This window comes from Scylla paramamosain, chromosome 4 (assembly GCF_035594125.1).
Source record: "Scylla paramamosain isolate STU-SP2022 chromosome 4, ASM3559412v1, whole genome shotgun sequence".
NCBI classification, from domain to species: Eukaryota; Metazoa; Arthropoda; class Malacostraca; order Decapoda; family Portunidae; genus Scylla; species Scylla paramamosain.
The window spans coordinates 23124457-23144276 of record NC_087154.1 but is presented as its reverse complement, the minus strand read 5'-3'; the positions used below and the strand labels follow the sequence as shown (position 1 = coordinate 23144276).

General features: G+C 40.7%; 2 protein-coding genes and 1 long non-coding RNA gene across 6 annotated transcripts in view; 2 read left to right on the top strand and 1 right to left on the bottom strand.

Annotated features, from left to right (window-relative positions):
- The first annotated feature begins 3065 nt into the window (after positions 1-3065).
- LOC135099879 (uncharacterized) lies at positions 3066-7752 on the top strand. Its single transcript, XM_064002509.1, has 2 exons — positions 3066-3823; positions 4306-7752. Exons 1-2 carry the CDS (start codon positions 3105-3107, stop codon positions 4463-4465), a joined length of 879 nt encoding a protein of 292 aa, XP_063858579.1. The 5' UTR covers positions 3066-3104; the 3' UTR covers positions 4466-7752.
- Positions 7753-9840: 2088 nt separating this feature from the next.
- Positions 9841-19820, top strand: part of LOC135099881 (uncharacterized) — a 33625-nt gene continuing 23645 nt past the window's right edge. For both annotated transcript variants that reach the window (XR_010268411.1, XR_010268412.1), the window contains exon 1: positions 9841-10303. This is a non-coding gene — a long non-coding RNA (uncharacterized LOC135099881). The remainder of the gene's footprint in view (positions 10304-19820) is intronic.
- The window catches only part of LOC135099877 (putative uncharacterized protein DDB_G0286901), a 61142-nt gene continuing 52915 nt past the window's right edge, over positions 11594-19820 (bottom strand). For all 3 annotated transcript variants that reach the window (XM_064002506.1, XM_064002504.1, XM_064002505.1), the window contains 2 exons: positions 18454-18616; positions 11594-14234 (listed from right to left, as the gene is read on the bottom strand). In XM_064002506.1, the coding sequence (XP_063858576.1) occupies positions 13515-14234; positions 18454-18616 (883 nt within the window). In that variant the 3' untranslated portion in view covers positions 11594-13514. The remainder of the gene's footprint in view (positions 14235-18453; positions 18617-19820) is intronic.

Genomic DNA, 19820 nt, shown 5'->3' with positions numbered 1-19820 from the left:
TCGCTACTCTCAACATATGAAGGTGGCTTCGCGGAACCTGCCGATTATTGATGTTGCAACGGTTAATACACATGATGAGGCAAAATTAGTTATTGATTCCATGTGTGAACAGTTGAGTACAGTTATGCATGATTCGTGTACAAAAGCGATATTAGATGCTCCTAACAGATATTTAGGTCGTTACCAACTTACCAGAGCAAAAATTGGTGGAATCACGACTGCACCGTTACTATAGATAGACAAAGATTCTGGTTCAGGATATGGAGGTCATGTGATAGGCCGCGTGAGGGCGAAGTTTATTCCTGTTACAAGTTAGCAAAAAAGTCATATCAAGCTGCTTGTAAGAAAGCAATGAATACTGATTTGCACGACCTAACCTCTCAGTTGATTTTTTTTTTTATACAAGATTGGTTATTTAAAGAAATTTTGGAACAGAATAAGCAGAAATAAAAAAAAAAATCAAATGTACACAAATTATATTACTAATCAGGCATTAGAACAACATTTCAGGAATAAGTTTGAAAACTGGGAAGACTCATTAACCCTCAGTGACACCAGGCGTCGTGCTAAGGCAGAAACCGACGTCAGATATAAAACGGTTATGTCGACTGTAGCCAGTGATAAGGTGATTTCGGCCCGCATGGTAAGGTATCTTTTTAAAACAATGGTTGCTCTCCCGGAATGGATGGCATAATGGCAGAACATTTAAAATTTGCCACAGACAGCCATGTTACAGTTCTATTAGGATGTATGCTTACCCTGTGCATACAATTTCATGTAGTGTCCAAGTCATTTACAAAGGGCATCCTTTGTAAATACCCATACTTAAAAAGGCAACCCTTGATCCATCGGTCCCAGGGAATTACAGACCAGTTACTGTCTCTACTGTATTTTCTAAGATACTTGAACCGTATATTATAGATAACTGTAGGGGTTATGAAATGAATGACCAACAGTTTGGATTTGTCACGGGACGGAGTACAAATATGGCTGCTGTGCTAGCGCAAGATGTTATCTCATATTGTAAATCCTGAGGCTCACCGGTATATGCATGTTCTTAAGATGCCCAGGGAGCGTTTGATGCTATACCTCATGATGTCATTATTTAACCTATTTTACAAAGATTTTGTGGATACCTTATCAGCGTATAATGGTGGAGTTGTTATTGGTTCCAAGTCTTTTAATCCCAGCAAGACTGAATGTATCATATTCGGGGAATGTTATTTTACAGAGCGTCCTGCATGGCACCTAAATAGAGATATTTTGAAAGAATGTGATGTGTTGAAATACCTGGGAGTGAATCTTTCCCATAGAAAACCTCACGCTCATGTGAATGAACGCAGTAGTGCCTGCAGAAAACCATTTTACGCCTTACAAGGAGCTGGGTTGTGCAACTTAGAAACCAATGTTGACACAGCTCCTTATGTCTGGAAAACTGTAATTAGGCCTGTATGACATATGGATTGAATGCTGTTAAGATTGATAAAAGACGTATGAATGAGTCCATGTAAGGAAAACTTGCCAAGGCTAGGTTCGGACTACATAAATACTGTAGAAGTAAACCCCTTAAGGATACCCTCAATGGAGTCTACGGTGGATGCAATGAATATTGACCTATTAGGCCAGATTTTTCATAGTAACTCAAGAGCAAGATGTTATATATATATATATATATATATATATATATATATATATATATATATATATATATATATATATATATATATATATATATATATATATATATATATATATATATATATATATATATTGTTATAATAAAGTTTTGAATTAAAGGGAATTCAATTCAACATGCTTACTCGGAAGAGCGAGGGACATCTTTTCAAAGTACAATGTAAACTTTATGAAATACCTGTTTGACTCTAGCTATGCAAAGAAGGCCAAATATGAAATAAAACATCAAATATTTGATAATGACGGGTTATTTGACAGTGTCCGTGCCCTTCTGGCAAGTGAAAATTCATTTGACAATTATGTTTTAAATTTGATACTTGCTCCATTTCAGTCTGATGATAATGTAATTTAAAAGTAACTTATTTTTTATTTTAGAATTCATGTTTTGATCTATGTATAATTTTGAAATTGTTTAGCTAGTTGTAAGATTTCTCTTGTATACTTATAATTGACTCCTTTCTTTTAATACTCTAAATTTTATAACGATGTAATCTTTAAACTGTTTTTTAGTCTCAAATTAATTTTATGAATGACAAGGTATTATGTTCTTTTCTCGTGAAATATGTTTATAGTGTCTTTTGTATCTTCTTTTGAAGGCAAATAAATTATCATTATATTATTATTATAAATTGTTATTATTATTATTTGTGATGCGCTGCACAAATTCGCCCCGTAGCTGTACACATTCTGTGAAAAATGTGGAATCCGGACAATTTGGCCACGGACGATTTGGCCACGGACGATTTGGCCACGGGATGTCACCCTAGGACGTTTTGGCCACGGTGGGTAGGACATTTTGGCCACGGGAGAAAATACTAGGAATCTATTGCACTTAGTAGCTTGCTTATTAAGTAAAGGAAAAAATCTTTAGTCTGTTTTATTATCCAAAAAAGTTCTCTAATCTGTTCTGTTCTGTTAGGTTAGGTTAGGTTAGGTAATAAATACAAATATTAATAATAATTGTGAAAATATGTAAATAATACAAAATATAATATATATTACAGTAAATATGTTTCATGGCCAAAACGTCCACCTTGGGAAGTTCCCGTGGCCAAAACGTCCTACGGTGACATCCCGTGGCCAAATTGTCCGTGGGCAAATCATCCGTGGCCAAATCGTCCTACACCCGAAAAATGTGTAGAGGAAAGGGAACAATGTCCTTTGCGTTACACGTTTCAGAATTTTCAAGATATTGCGTTGCACATTGTAATACAGCTTCTGATTCCAGGTATATATGACTCACTTAGTATGTGGAGGGTGCAAGCTAAAATATTTAATATTTTTATGGTAAAAAAGTGATAGCCCAAACATCGGTTGAAACACTGTGAATCTACTCATCAAAATACAAGACAACAACAACAAACCTCAACTCAAGCGGTAGTCCTCCGCCTGGCGGCCATATTGAAAGGATGACCAAAGCAAGTTCTACCATATTTAAAGTGCAACTGCCGATCCCAGAAGCCTTAGCTACAGGCTCTCCTCCGGTGCCTCGTGCTCTTTTGGTGCACCACTCCCGGAGCTATATTGTGCCACCACCCACCCCTTTTTGTCCCCTTCAAGGGTTAGCTCCCTTGGCGACGCCGGTCATCACCATGCCGGCCGTGGCCGATATGTACTTGGACACCACCTTGCCACCTCTAGCCACCGAGAGAAGTGTCACCTCTTCAGACACAGATCCTTGTAAAGTTTCCCGCACCTTCCCAGTACCACCACCACTTCTTAACAACTATACCAAGGCATTCCTCCTCAGAACCTGCAATGGAGCCAGGATCTTCTCCAGCCCCAGTCGCGTTTCCCACGCCCTACACGGATTCCCAATCGGCAAGTACATCATTGAGGGGGACACCCGCTCTCTGAGTAATGGCTCCTCCCTAGTAATCTCTGTTTGGGAACATAATATACTCGGGGTTCCCGACCTACTGACCGGCACCTTCACCTTGGGAGATTGGCAAGTAACTTGTCGCCGCACAGATGACGATGGCACCACATTCACTTCTGGTAAAATTGGTCCCCTAGCTGATGACACTGACCTTCAGGAGGTTTGCCATGCACAGAAGGCCATGGACAACACCGACATCCACAAGATCTGCTGGATCCACTCCCACCATATCCCCCCGCACCACCCAGGGTAAGTAGATCCGAATTAAGGTGTCAGGCCCCCTCCCATCAAAAGTGTCCATAGACCAGCTGGTTTATCAGACACGGCCTTACCTGCTTTCCTTCCTGCACTGCCCTGTATGTCAGCGGGTGGGCCACTGTTAACATTTGCCGGTCTTCAATACGCTGCTCCCAATGTAGTGGCCCCCATCCCTTCTGGAAAGGTGACACAACTTGTGACAAGCCCTAACACTGTTTCCAATGTGGCGGTCCCCATGGTCTGACTACTGCTCCATCAACTGTACAACATAACAAACCCACATTAAACTTTCTGAAGACTGTGTTCCACTCCCAGATATTAACAAACACCACCAGCCCTCCCTCCCCAAATCTATGCCACCTCGCCAGTCAATCAACTCCACCATTCCACCATCATCACAAATGCCAGGTGCAAACACTCATCCCAACACTTGGTCCTCTGCCACAACCAACAACCATTCTGATATCCTCCAGGAGTGCCCGAGCGATGACAGTGGCTCACCAGAAGCACCAGCCTTATCAGCTCCTCCTCCACCAACACCACCTAATCTTAGCCCCAAACCAAGATGCTGTAATCACCCATACCAACCAGCCACCACCACAAGCAACACACATCCTCACCCTTTCACACTGAGCTCACTCATTTCATCATGCTAGTGGAAGTTCACCATCTTCCACCAGATCCAATCTTGCACCTTAGCAAACACACCTTAATCTCCAGCAACTCCAGCCAGCACCCACACCACACCCCAGAAAGGCCACCACCTCTTAATACCCCAATTCACCACCCTCCTCCACATGTCACCATTTCATCTCCCCCACACCAAGAACCCTTACAATAACTCTTCAGTCTCTTATTGACACCTACTACCTATACCAGAAGGGCACAATTTTCCTGGACATCCTTGTCAGCCTCTGGCCTGCCCTCTCCTCCACTCTCTCCTCACTCTTCCATTAACGGACCTCACTCTCCTGTGGAACTCCAGATCCCTCATCAGGAAGACGCAAGAACTCAAGCAGTACCTGGGAAATACAACACCTTCTGTGGTGGGGCTGTGTGAGACATGGCTCTCCCCACACATCTTCAGCATAGCAGGTTACACCATCCTCAGACAGGACAGTCACCAGGGACGAGGTGGGGGGGGGGGGTCCTCTTAGGCTTCCAAGGTACCCTAGTCCACACACAGCTTGCCCTCCCACTATGGCAAGGAGGGCATCTTGAAATCATAGGTGCCAGGCTCAGTCCAACAAGTGTCTGGCTCACAGTTGTAATGTGTTATGACCCAACTGAAGCATCCTATCAAGAACACGATCATTACCTCTCTCTTCCATCACCTGCATTCATCATGGAACCCTTCCCTCTCCCTCCACTACAGAAATCCAGCAGGCAATGCTCTCTTCACCTGCTTACTTGACTCACTCCATCTGACACTACTAAGCCTGCCAAGACTTGCCATTAGATACCACCCATATACAGGAGCACCCTCAGTACTCAACCTCTTCCTTGGTGACCCACGCCTGAATAACACAACTTTCTTCACAGGCCCTTACATGGGGAGCAACCACCTCCCTGTTCTAGCCACACTCCCACAAGTCACACCCAGGCCCCACCCTGGATGCATACCACGTTGGAGAATGACACTCTCCAAGTGGTCAGACTATGTAGCAGCCCTAACTCCATTCACTGACCTCTCCATTCTTCCAACTGAAGAGACTGCCCACCAGATCACAACCTCCATACAAAAAGCAGGGAAGACCGCCTTCCATCTCGTCACCTGTTGCACTCCTTGCCAACCCTAGGGGAAACCCTGGTGGGATGACACATGTGCCAAGGCAGTGGCTGACCAATGGTAAGCCTGTAATGGATGGCGAAGAGCACCCTCCACTCAGGCAGGCAAGGAATACCGCTGCCTGGATGCCATCTGTGCCAAAACCATCCTCCAGGCCATTCAGCACCCACTGCTCCACACTCTCCTCCTCCTCTCTCAAGAGAACACGAGACTTTCTCCACTCCATGGAGGGCACGGAGCCCAGCCGATTCATTCCTCTACAAGCCACTGCTAACCAACCACATCTCAATGACCAACACAAAATAGAAACACTAGCAGACCAATACCAGTCAAAATTGGGTCTGTTACCTACCCTCCAGCCCCCAATAGATCTCCACCAGATCATCTATAATGTCATCACTTCCCCAGCCTTTCACACACAAGGAACTTAAAGAAGTCATGATGACACTCAAACCCAACAAAGTACCAGGACACGACAATATACCATACAAGTTCATAACTCATCTCACACCTACCTTTCAACAACATCTGTATGTCTACAACTCCAGCTGACTGACTGGACACTTCATAACATGTTGGAAACTAACCAACTCTACCATCATCATGCCATCCAATTGACCTCCTCCCCTGCCTTGGGAAACTCCTTGAATGTCTCGTCACCACCCATCTCAGCTGGTGGATTGAAGAAAAACAGCTCCTACTCAAAGAATTGTGTGGCTTTCATCCTCACAGAAGCACATGATATCCTTGGTCAAATAGAATACTTCATTACCGACACCTCTGCCACTGACAAGTCATGACAGCCCTCCTCATAGACCTGGAGGGAGCTTTTGACACCACGCCACATGAGGATATTCTATACAAACTCGCCAAGAAAGGCATCACAAGATCCACCTTCACTTGGATCAAAGACTTCCTCAGTGACATATCCTATCAGTTTGCTGTAGGTGCAACCACCTCCACCCCTCATCACATAAAGAGAGGCATCCCCCAAGGATCCTCCATCAGCCCACTCCTCTTCAGTCTTCTCTCTAACCTCTGCTTCCTCCCCCCCACCATTCACACCTTAATGTATGCAGATGACATCACCATAGTCACCTGCACACCATCCTTAACTGAGTCATAAGCCTGCATACAAGAAACCACAACTCCACTTGAAGACTGGGTGACCACCTGGGGCCTCACAGTTAACCCCTCAAAGAGCACACTCGTGTGCTTCACCCTCAAAAAACTCCCAACACCACCCAGTCAGAATTTGTGGAGCCACCATGCCCTACTCTACAAACAACAGTTTCTTAGGGCTTCACATAGACGGCCCTTGTCTCTCCTGGACTAGACACATTGAGTACCTGTGCACCTCCAGCAGCAAAAGGCTCTACTTGATGAAGAGGATTACCTCACTACTGTCAGAGCAAAACTAATGTATGGCAACAGTATCTATGAGTCAGTGGCAGCTTTTGTCCTCTCCAAGTTAGACCCATTAAAAACACTGCACTCAGGATATCCATAGGAGCCATGAAATCCTCCCCTACCATTGCCCTCCACGCAGAAAATGGCATTGCTCTTCTTGCCAGTTACAGAAGAGAAACACTGTGCCAACAGTACCACCGCATCATGACCCTGCCATCTACCCATCCACTAACCATGCTCTATGCAACCTTAGGGGTCAAGCACCACTTACCAACCTGGCATCCAGGTACCTGACTGCCACTGCTAGTAAGAGCCTTGCTAGCCCTCAACACCCTCAATCTCGTCCCACCACCACCACAGCCTACCAGACCTTTCTCCCTTTTACCTCCCTAGCAAGACATCTTCCACATGTTTGCCCTCCACATCCCTGGCCTTCCTTCCAAGCACTCAACCAGCCTCCTCTGTTCTCACCAGTTCCAAGAAACAGACAGATCCCTCTACCACCATCACCTCAAGATTTACACAGATGGTTCTAAATTAGACTCACCCACTTCCATGTCAACAGCACTATACATCCCTAACACTTCAGTTTGACTCCCACAACAGACTGATGTCACCACTGCAGAGCCCTGCTATCCACCAAGCCATAATACACATTGCCACCTACACTGAGGGTAGTGCTGAAATATACACCGACTCTCTCTTCTCTACCTCCTCTGGTCCAGCCACCCACTCTCCTCTATGACAATTGTTCATGACTCCCAACAAGCCCTTTTGCGCCTCACCAATGAGGGGAGGAACATCAAACTCCAATGGGTGCTATAACACTGACATTTATGGCAGATGCTGCCTCCAAGTTGGCCCTCATCAATGTAAACATTACTGCCCACCCTCTCCCGCTCAACTGCCAAATGCATCATATCCCAAACCTGCCTCTCTGGTAGGGACAGAATCCTCATCAGTGCCCTTTGCACCACATCTATGGGCCAATACTACAGTGATTCCTCCCCACACCCATGGACATGGAAAAAGTCCTGTGATCTAGATGTTACCCTCACCCACCTCCACATTGGTCACACAACTCATAGCTTTCACCTACACTGCCTCAACCTTTCACCTGACCCACACAACCCCTGGTGCCTCTCTGTCCCCAAAACCACAGAACACTTCCAGCTGCAGTGCCTGCACTTCCACTCCCACCAGGCCATCCTCAGATCATAACTCCAAGCTCTAGGCATCACCACTTTTGACTTGCCCAACCTATTTGCCACAGCAGGTGTTGTCCCCTCCAAAATAACCTTCTGTCATTCACCTCACCTGCGCCTTCCCGAAGAAGACAGGACAACTACTGCCAGGGCTCATAATCATAGGATCTATAGGGTCATCACAGCCCCACAACATCAAGACCAACTCCTCAAGCAAGGTATGTGCAGGACAAATATTTCATACTCTTTTCTTATTTATAAATTTGCCAGATTAGTTTTGTATAATTTTGTTAGGTAGTATGGGGATTCTGGATCCAGATCATGCCTGCTCATTTATAAATGAATAGCACAATAATCACACACCTATAAATGATGCCTTTTGAACCTTTTCATCTTAACATGGATGTTGAGCTGGTGAAATGAGCAGGCATGATCTGGATCCAGATGCTAAAATTAAGGTAAATTTATATAAGTACACCTGTCTAACATTTTTTAATGAAACTACATTTTCGTAGTAGATTTTGATGTGCCTTGATTGAATCAAGTAGCCATTTCCACTGCAAATCAATTAATCTAGCTGGGGGGCTGTTTTTTTTTTTTTTTTTTTTTTTTTTTTTTTTTTTTTTTTTTTTTTCCCCTCCCCCCCTAAAGTTAAGGCAACAATGCCTGTTCTTTTCAAGGAATAACTGGTTAAAGTAGATGTTTCTTATATTATTTGAAAACGTGAAGTAGATATTAATGCAGCTGAGGAAACGTGGAATGGCACAAAAATGTAAACAAACATGGACAGAGGTACCAACTTTGTTGCGTTTCACAATTGTGTTCTACACAATTCTGAAAGTGTCGCGTTTCACAATTGTGTTCTACACAATTCTGAAAGTGTCATGTGACATAATTCTCAGCTTTAAGCATATAGAAAATTTGTGTAACCCACATGTGGTTTGTATTGGTAACACAATTGTGAAGTAACATATTTCATGTTTAAGCATGTGGATGGGACTGGAATTCTGTTTGAGACAATCACATGCACATCCCAAGCTATAAAAATAGCAGACAAGTGTTTCAACTTTCAAGGCATCCTTTTCTGCTCATCTTGGTGACCATCTTTACATTTTTCTAATCATTGAAGATTTATAGGTAAAGTAATAGTGCATAATATTGGATGGGCTGCATGGTGCATCAGCAGATCATGACTTATACTGGGCATTAGGTTGCAGAGGGGTGAGGGAGACTGGAACATTTCCTGGTTGAGTGTGTTAAGTATGAAGAAGAGAGAGACAGGTTGATAGGCTCCATAACAGCAACTGTAGAAAAAGATGAGGAGGAGGATGGCAGAGTCCTCACAGTGTTGGGCCTGTACCAAAGAGAGAGAGAGAGAGAGAGAGAGAGAGAGAGAGAGAGAGAGAGAGAGAGAGAGAGAGACCAAAGAGTTACTGGTACAGGCATGGAGAGGATGGACATGCAAGTTGTATAGTTTTGTTCCCTGTGTTGTGCTCTTTGCTCTCTTTCTGCAGGTAACAAGAGGACCACAGTGGAACACTGAAGGGAAGGAGAACCTATGAAGTGATATAAAGCAGAAGAGGTCACAAGCCTCTGTAGAGAGTAGTTTTATGTCACCATGCTGTTTTCTTTTCTCTTATTTGTCCACTTTCCTCGACTACTGCTTCAAGGATAAAACAAGAAGAAACGAACAAAACTCTAACATATTAAATACATGGTAAAGTGAAGAAAATTGACAAGAATGAGGTGCAGCTTAGGCTGCATTCACATGAGCCACTTTTTGTGGTCAGTGGCCCATCTCAAAAAAAATGGTTAAATATAGAACACATACATCTATATGGCTTTATTCACATTGGCTTTTTTTTCTCCCAGCAGCTGTAAAAAAGTGGTGAGTTGTGGCTGGCAGAGCGATTTTTTCAACCACACCACTATGGCCAGCCACAGTGGCCAGCAATAGAAGGCATTATCAGTGGCAGCATGCACACAAGCCACAATCAGCTACTGCCATCCTTCCTCCTGCTGCTTTCACACTGTCTTGTCCTGTCTGTCAGTCAAGTACTCCTTTCTGTGAGTGGGAAGAATAGTTTAAGAGTTGTTTGACTAAAATATTGATTGCAGAGAGGGAGAAGAGAGCAACACTTTATGATTTGAATATGAAGGAATACAGTGACAAGAATATTACAGAAAAATAATGTGTGGAATGCTCCATGCAATAAATTTGTTACTGACTATCAGATACACCCAGTACTTTCTGCACTTTTTGTGCTTTGGCTTCACAAAGTACAGACAGTTGCTACTTCCATGAGATCCATAGACACTGACCTCATTTGTGGCCAACACTGAGTGGCTCCTGTGGCCTGTGCATGATGCTGGAGGAGAGACACAGAAGATAATACAGTAATTCAATCTTTCTGGATAAAAAATTTCTAAGCTGGAAATGTTGTCGAGTGGCCATCTTAGCATTGGGAGCGTCAGTAACTGACGCTCCCAATGGTAAGATGGCTGCTCCACAACATCAGCTTAGAATTTTTTTTTATCAAGAAAGGATGTATTGAATGAACTTGGTAACACAGAACTCATCAAAAAATATTGTTTAGACCATGCAGGCATTCTCTTTCATGGGTGAGAGAGAGAGAGAGAGAGAGAGAGAGAGAGAGAGAGAGAGAGAGAGAGAGAGAGAGAGGCAACCCACACACCACCAAAATGAAGCTGATCATGACACTTAGACACCTTGCTGCTGGGAAAAGCTCTGGGGAAAATGCAGTTGTGCAGTAGCAATGGCATTGTGGGTCATAGAGAGAACCACAGGAGGCTTGGGATTGTTCCTGAGCATCAAACCTTGTTTGTTTTCAGGTAATAACTGTTATTACCTGCTAAGACATGGTGGACTGGTGTCTGAGAACAGATTAATCTATTTTACATTGATCCTTATAGGGAAGATAGTTTTGGTTTTTGAACATTTCAGATTTCAAATGGCATTCAGGAACAAATTAAGTTCGAAAACCAAGGTTCCAGAGTGTGTGTGTGTGTGTATATGTGTGTGTGTGTGTGTGTGTGTGTGTGTGTGTGTGTGTGTGTGTGTGTATATATATATATATATATATATATATATATATATATATATATATATATATATATATATATATATATATATATATATATATATATATATATATATATATCCAGGCTTCAGAAAGGAAGAAAACAGAGGCCATCCTCCTCCACACACCACTACCAAAGACCCTAGTATACAGCATCCTTGTAGCTACCCAATCACTCCCTCTGCCCTCTCATAACAACAAGGCAGAACAAGTTCCTCTACAAATGTTTTAGTGTTTTTGATTAACAGGATAAAAATGTAGCTATTACTTTTATTTGAGAGAGAGCATATTACTTTTTTTCTTAACAAAACTATTTCCAAAAAATAATAAAACTAGCATAAATAAGGTAATCCTAAGATGTCTACTAATTAGTTGACAGACTTTACCTTCTCATTAATTTTCTATGCATATAACTTGCTACCTCCTATACATCCTAGATAACACCTAGGAAGCTAAAGAAAATAATAAATAAGCAGACACATAATTAATATTAAAGCAAAGTAAAAATAATAAATGAAAGGCACCTAACAGCTGGTTGACATCCACATTCCTGAGGCTACATGCCTGCACATTTTTTTTTTTTAAGACTTGCCCTAATATCTACTGGCTATAATGCAAACCAATCTCTTTACAAAATTTTGCAAAGGGAAGAGGTGCCAAAGAAAATTGAAAACAAAATTATAACATATAAAAATAACTAATAATAAAAATTAATATTTGTAGGTATGTAGTAGATCCCAAGATAATAATTTAAAGTTCTTTACCCCCTTTCCTTTTAGTAACTTACAGTTTTATGACTCACAGTAAGTTACAAAAGCATTCTGGTCTTATCTCTAATACATTATCATGAAGAATAATAATCATTATAAAGTATTTCCAATATAAATATACAAACTTATAAATACACATTCAAAGAATGTAAGCCTACTACTGTATTGTAAGAGAAAAATATAATTACAAGAACTAAATAACAAGAGTATTACATTATCAAATGCAATTAAAAATAAAAATAAAATTAAGAATAAATAAAAACAATTTAGAGAATTTTTGCACTGTACTGGATAACTTTACCAGTATATGCAAAGAAAGGTACTGCACTGGATAACTCTGTGAGTACTGTATATGCAAAAAGTACAAAGAAAAATAAAAGTACATAAATGAATCCATGAGAAAAAATACAGAAGCAAATAATTCATGGATACAATTCAAATGAATCATAATAAATGAATCCATGAGAAAAAAAATACTGGAGCAAATAATTCAAGGATACAATTCAAATGAATCATGAAACATTACAAAACATGTATAAAAATATCACTGGTTAATGATCTGAAGAAAAAAAATTCACACAAACATACACATCAAATAGTGCAAAAAAATTAAATCACCTTGATACCACAGTCAAAGAGGTGAATGATTTAAACAAATAATTTTTTGTCTTAGAAAGTGGAAATATAAGCAGGCATAAATTGAAGGTAAGGAAAGAGATGCACATCAAATACAAAAATTTCCATCACCAAATAGAGGTTTTGGTAGGATGGAAGGCAAAATTATGAAATCATGTAATATCCATAAAACTGAGAGAGAGAGAGAGAGAGAGAGAGAGAGAGAGAGAGAGAGAGAGAGAGAGAGAGAGAGAGAGAGAGAGAGAGAGAGAGAGAGAGAGAGGGGGGGGTGAGCAGGGGCAGAACACCACCAGTTTTACTAAATCAGGTACATTAGGTAAGCGCATATGAACACATACACACATATTTTGAAAACTTGAACTTCACTGAAATTGTGACCTAACATTGTTGAAAGAGTGTTTATGAAGAGAGAGAGAGAGAGAGAGAGAGAGGGGGGGGGGGGAGCAGGGGCAGAACACCACCAGTTTTACTAAATCAGGTACATTAGGTAAGCGCATATGAACACATACACACATATTTTGAAAACTTTAACTTCACTGAAATCATGACCTAACATTGTTGAAAGAGTGTTTATGAAGACTTGGTTCTAAGTATTCACTGAGCACAGAAATGCTGCTGGAATGATTTATTCAGTCCACAATATATGTGTATTTTTCACTAAGAATCACAAACTACCATATTATGAAGTATGTTCTTGAACTCACAGGATGCCCCATATAATCTTTTAGCAAATTTGTGATTTTTTGAAAAATACTTTTCTTTATATAGGACCTATACTTTATACTCATGTTTGATGAAGTTTCTGGGAAAAGAAATCTCAGCATCATAATCAGAATAAGGAGTTGAGGTGTCAACTCTGCGGCTGCGTAAGGCCTCATCATGTGGAAATATTGGACTATAATGGAGTGTGTTCTTTGTACACCACTGTTCCTTTCCTGAGCTTGGTGATGATTCCAGCAAGTGATCAGTCTTTGACATCATCTCATCCTTAAAGGTGACTTTACTCTTTTTCTTACTTAATGTCGACGACATATCGTAAGATTCTTCAGAATGGATAAGTTTTGACATTAACATAGAAAACTGAGTCTCACTTCTGTGACGCTTCATCAGGTACAGAACATACAAATCAGAAAAACAGTATTGCTTTACAATCTTATTTCTCGTTTCTTTCAAATGTTTTGAATTTGTCCGTATATCTAGGAACAGTCGGTTGAAGGGAGGTATTACCCACAAGCAAAGAGCAAGTAAAGTAATGGTTGTGCACAAAATTAGAAACACTAACCACAACCATATCACAACAAACATTTTATCATATATATCCATCAAGAGGAGGTGGCAGCCAAGCTCTTCCTCACGTTCATTATTGATCAGTATCTGTTTTTCAAGTCTACATCTCACAAAGGGAGGAAATGTACGGGACAAATAATCTGTAAAAAACTGTGGGTCCCTGTGGAGAGGGTATGCAGAATACACCAGATCCATGAAGTGTCCCTGAAAATAAATAAATATGTACATTGATTAATTAATGAATTAAAATTTTAAATTTGGGCATTTACAATCATCACCAACATTCACATTAGTGACATTTTCTTGGCCTGAAGAAGAAACATGAGTGGGAATATGAAGAATAAGAGGCTGAAATTTTGCACATGATATGAGTTGGACCCCTGAAGAGTGGAAAAAGTCCCCCCCCCCCCCATGAAAGCACTTTCAGATGCTTGGGTGTGAGTGGCAGGAGTATGCGACAACCACTAGGCAGCAACAGATGTAACCCACAGTGCACAGTGAGGACAGTGAAACACTCAGCCTCTATAATGGTTTGGGATGTTTTCAGCGTGATGCAGATGACCTCTATATTTTATCACCAAATCAAATAATGCATGATGACAATCATTTAGTTGTGCTAAAGAATCACTTGCACAGTTTTTTCTATCTTCACTAAACATGTAGTGTGTTTCTGCAAGATTGCATGCCTCCCCACAAGTGCAGTGACTGGAGAAAATGGCTGAGACAATGAAATACCTGTGATTGAATGGTCAGGCAACTCACCAGACCTTACTGCAGTTGAAAATGCCTAGTTCTTTATCAAAAATGGACAGAAGGACAAGATCATTCACCAGACCTGACTGCAGATTGAAAATTTCTGGTTATTCATCAAGAATGGACTGAAGAACAAGAGCACAAGTTCAGTGCCAGGCCTCAAGGAAGCCATCCTGCAGCTGTGGTGAGAAACTGATCACAGCTACATTGAAAACTGGCCCTCAGTCTGCCCCATCATATCCATGCTGTCACTGATGCCCATGATGATATTACCACGTGTTAAATGTCACATAAAAATATACCATACATAAATTTTTATTATCTGTCATGTTTTCCATGTGTGCTGTGAGTATTTGGTTCTGTAGCTGCCAACATGAGTAGCAATCTCCTTGATACTGATGCCTCCTTGCCTCAAGGCAATGATGCAGGCCCTCTTTACCTTGTTTGTGGTGTCTGCAACCATAACATCAAATCTGTCCCACAGGAAGAAGGCATCCTAATGCCATGCTCCTGGCTCCACTGGTGGAGATACAAAGACTGAAGTTGTATAGTCTGGGAGGTGGTAAACTGCACCCACAGGTGGAAATTCTTATGCACCACTGTGTGAAGAATCCATACTGAGTTTACCCATTCCCTGGTGAGGTCTGCAAGTGTTGCAGTGGCCTGGAACAAACACTGGTCTTTGTCCCACTGGAGTAAGTCTCATATCTACATTGAGAGAGACTCTGGCCTCATCATCTAGATAGACAACAGCTGTGTTGGTGGCTACTATAGAAACAGTCAAGCCCTCAACTCAAATGGAAAGTGCCAAAAGATGTCAAAAACTGACAGGAGTTCCAAGTGGTTGATATGGAGCCAGGACTCCTCCACTATTATGCAATTTTGCAAACAGTCATGGCAAGATGTCTTGGAAGCTCTTTCAGGGAACATGGTTAAAATGTGATGATGCTAGTGAGAACATGGTTACACTATCTTTATGTGAGAACAAGGGAGAAGGACAGCTAGGCAGCAGTGGGAAATATACACAATTTACATGAAGTTGGAAATGTTCACAATGAACACCAAAAACATGCAAATCTGATAACACTACCTGGCAGTAGGTTGGTGTAGGGGGGCTGCATGCATGCATGTGCATGTGTGGTGAGCTGTGCTGCATGCAAGATTTGAATTAGTAGCAACCCATGAAAAATCTAATCCATATTCATTTTCCTTCTAGCACCAATCCGCAAATAATGAAATCTGTGAATTTTGAACCCACAAATGTTGAGGGCAGACTGTATACTAAATATTTATTTTTCCCATATCCTAAATTTTTCACTCAGAACAGCAAACATACTATATATTTTGGCAGATAAGATGACCCCCAAATTTCAGTTTGAATTTAATGGTTTCAGCAGATATCAGTGATATAAGACTACCAAACCATCTGTGAAGTTTAGGTCAGTGAGCACCAGACAACTGAGACAGTGATATACCAGTAAAATTAATTAATTACCTTGAATGTATTACCAGTTATAAGTTACCATCTTCAAATGCAAAACTGAACCTAAAATAAAATTCCCACCAGGTGTTTAAGTCCATTTTCATGAAAAGGATGGATGGATGAAGATTGTGTAAAATTATGGGCAGTACAATCAGTTTTCCTAAACAAACAAACTTGCACTTTGCACCGCCTGCATGTGTTGAGCTGTTGACCACAATTCTCTTCTATATATTATGCTTCTTTGATTACACTGACATTCTTGAATTTTTTTTCTCAGTATATGGACTTCATCCCTATACAACATTGTAAGCTGGTTTCCTTTGCTGCTTAGCTTGGGGGCCATGCCTTAAAGATCTTTATATAGCTCATTCTTTAGCCTTGGAAAAAAGCTGGGGAATACTTGTACAGCCTCCTACTTTGTCTATTTGTATACAATGACAGCAGTTGTACTACATTAAATTTTGTTTACACATTTTCAACAAGAACACATTTCAGTGCATTTTCTCAAAACGGATTCCTATTTTACTATGTCTAACTTCCTCAAAAGTCATGATATAAGTTTGTTTATTTACAATGGCATTTTGTGTAAAACTTTAAGGTCATTATTTTGTATCCAACATAAAGGAGGATCCAGTTTTTTGTCTGTTTTTAGGATGATTCAAGTGTCATCTTATATGCCAAAATATACAGTAGTTCCTTCTGGGTCTTTTTTTTTTTTTTTTTTTTTTACAAAACTCCTCCTCATGATGCCTAATTAGTCATCATAATGCTTATTCATTTATTCTTGTGAATAATCACTGCAAGAAAGAGTATTTAGAATACATGAGAGATGAAAAGACAGAAATGGCTAAGAGAAAAGTCTTTAACAAATTGTTTATGTTATTACTTGTCCCAAAACTACACTCACACCTTGTTACTACAGACTAAAATGAGGGAACATCGGTCTGATGAAACCAACTGTCCATAGGTACTGATACTAAATGTTAAGAATAGCTAATATCAACAATTACATTACGAAAGATAGATGTATTGTACTGTATTGTACTTTTAATCAAGTATACCATGCCATCCCATGGTATCCATGGTAACCATGGCCTGTACCCAGGAGAGTAGCAGCAGTGATGAGGAACACAATGTGCTGATGACATTGCCAAAACTATTTGAGACATGTAGCTGTATGGACACTGTGCTATAATTTGTGGAACACACCAAGAATAGAGATATCATTGTTCATCATGGAAATCTCAGAATTCTTTGAGAAGCCATAATTAAAGAACAATTTCAAAGTGGCAAGCAATTAAAATTAGCTTTTTAAACCAGTACAGAATCCGTGTTCACCTGATGCACCAGCAGTACCAGCCTGTCCACCCTCACTGTCACCTAACAAACCACCAGCCTCTACCTCACACTATTCACCTACTACTGATACATCTGTACCACCAGCACAGCCTACAAGCAGCAGTACATCACGAGCTGCAAAGCTGGCTGGTACCACTGATGCATCAGGTGAACGGAGAGTCTGTACTGGTTTGAAAAAGCTGTCTAATTTGAATTGCTTGCCACTTAGAAATTGTTCTTTAATTATGGCTTCTCAAAGAATTCAGAAATTTCCATAATAGATGGTGATATCTCTATTCTTGGTGTGTTCCACAAACTGTAGCACAGTGTTCATACAGCTACACACCTCCAATAGTTTTGGCAATGTCACCAGCATCTTGTCTTCCTCATCACTGCTGTTACTCTCTTGGGTACCAACCATGGTTACCATGGATACCATGGGACAGCATGTTTATAGAAAATTATGATAATTCAAACCCAACACATGAAAAGCGGCAAAAACCATGGAGCAATGAGCTACACATGTTGTAACAGTTATGTAAGCAAAGTGATCGCCTGCAAACAAATGGTCAGTTCACAAAGCAGCGGAACATGTCTAGTGTTGCCACAACTCCAGCTGTAGCGCACAGGACTCTCATCATTTACTCCAGATTTTTGTCACCTACTTCCAAAATCCAATAAAGAGAAGTCTGTAGTACCAAGGTATGAGTATATATAAAGTTTACATTACACACTCTGCCTCAAACATATGCACCCTCTGCTTTCCACAATTATAATATTTACCTTATCAATGTTATCTAACTCTTTTCATCTCATAAATCCAAATATGCATAAAACTGAAGAACAAACCTGAAGCATGTAGTCAAAATAAAAAAAAACTGCACAATCAACAGCCAAAGCCACCATGTGACAGATAATGAGCCAGAAGTAAAGATAGCCATGAGTGGAAGCATGACTGTTCATGTATTGCAGCATCATGTTAGTGTCTTGCTCCCACTTTGAAGTATCATACCTGAAAAGTAACAAAGTTTGTTAACGATGAGATATAATGCCAATAACTGGGAAGGAAAAGATAAGTGAGTTGAGTCACAAGGACGCACTTTGAAGTTTAAAGGTTGAACATAAAAAAGTAAACCACTTTTTATTCCTGTCCTCGTCAAATACTTTTGACCAGCTTGTAGATTACATGAGGTCAAAGTAAAATGTGCTTTATAAACAATCCTGTGCAGAACACTTCAGTTGACTGCAATGAACTTTAGAAATTTTTCATAAACTTGTCTTGTCTATATAAACAAATCACAAGATGACTTTGGACCTAATGCCAAAATACTACTGAAGAAGTTTGTTTTCAGCTTTTTTTTTTTTTTTTTTTTTTTTTTTTATGTAGGAAGGACACCAGGACAAAACTGGAAAAAGACCCCATGAAAGTGCCCAGAGTCGAAAGCAATAGTAAAAAATTGAAGGATCAGTATCTTGAAACCTCGCTCATGAAGAAGTTCAAGTCAAAGCAGGCAGGGAATTCCAGAGTTTACCAGAGAAAGGGATGAATAACTGAGAATACTGGTTGACCCTTGCATTACAGAGGTACACAGAATAGGGGTGAGAGAAAGAACAAGTCTTGTGCAGCGAGACTGCAGGAGGAGGGGAGGCATGCAGTTAGCAAGATCAGAAGAGCAGTTGGCATGAAAACGGTAGTAGAAGATAGCAAGAGATGCAACATTGTGGTGATGAAAAAGAGGCTGAAGACTGTCAATTAGAGAAGAGGAGTTCATAAGACAAAAAGCTTTAGATTCCACCCTGTATAAAAGAGCAGTATGAGTGGAACACCCCCATACATGTGAAGCATACTCCATACATGGACGGATAAGGTCCCTATGCGGAGTTGGCTGCTGGGGAGTGAATAAAACTGGTGGACATGATTTAGAATGCCTAACTTCATAGAAGCTGTTTTAGTTAGAGATCAGATGTGAAGTTTCCAGTTTAGATTAAAAGTAAAGGTCAGACCAAGAATGTTCAGTGTAGAAGAGGGGGACAGTCAAATATCACTGAAGAAGAGGGAATAGTTGTGTGGAAGGCTGTGTTGAATTGATAGATGGAGGAATTGAGTTTTTGAGGCATTGAACAATAAGTTTGCTCTGTCCCAATCAGAAATTTATGAGAGGTTCAAAGTCGGGCATTCTTTGGCTTCCTGCATGAACTGTTTACTACCAGAAGGA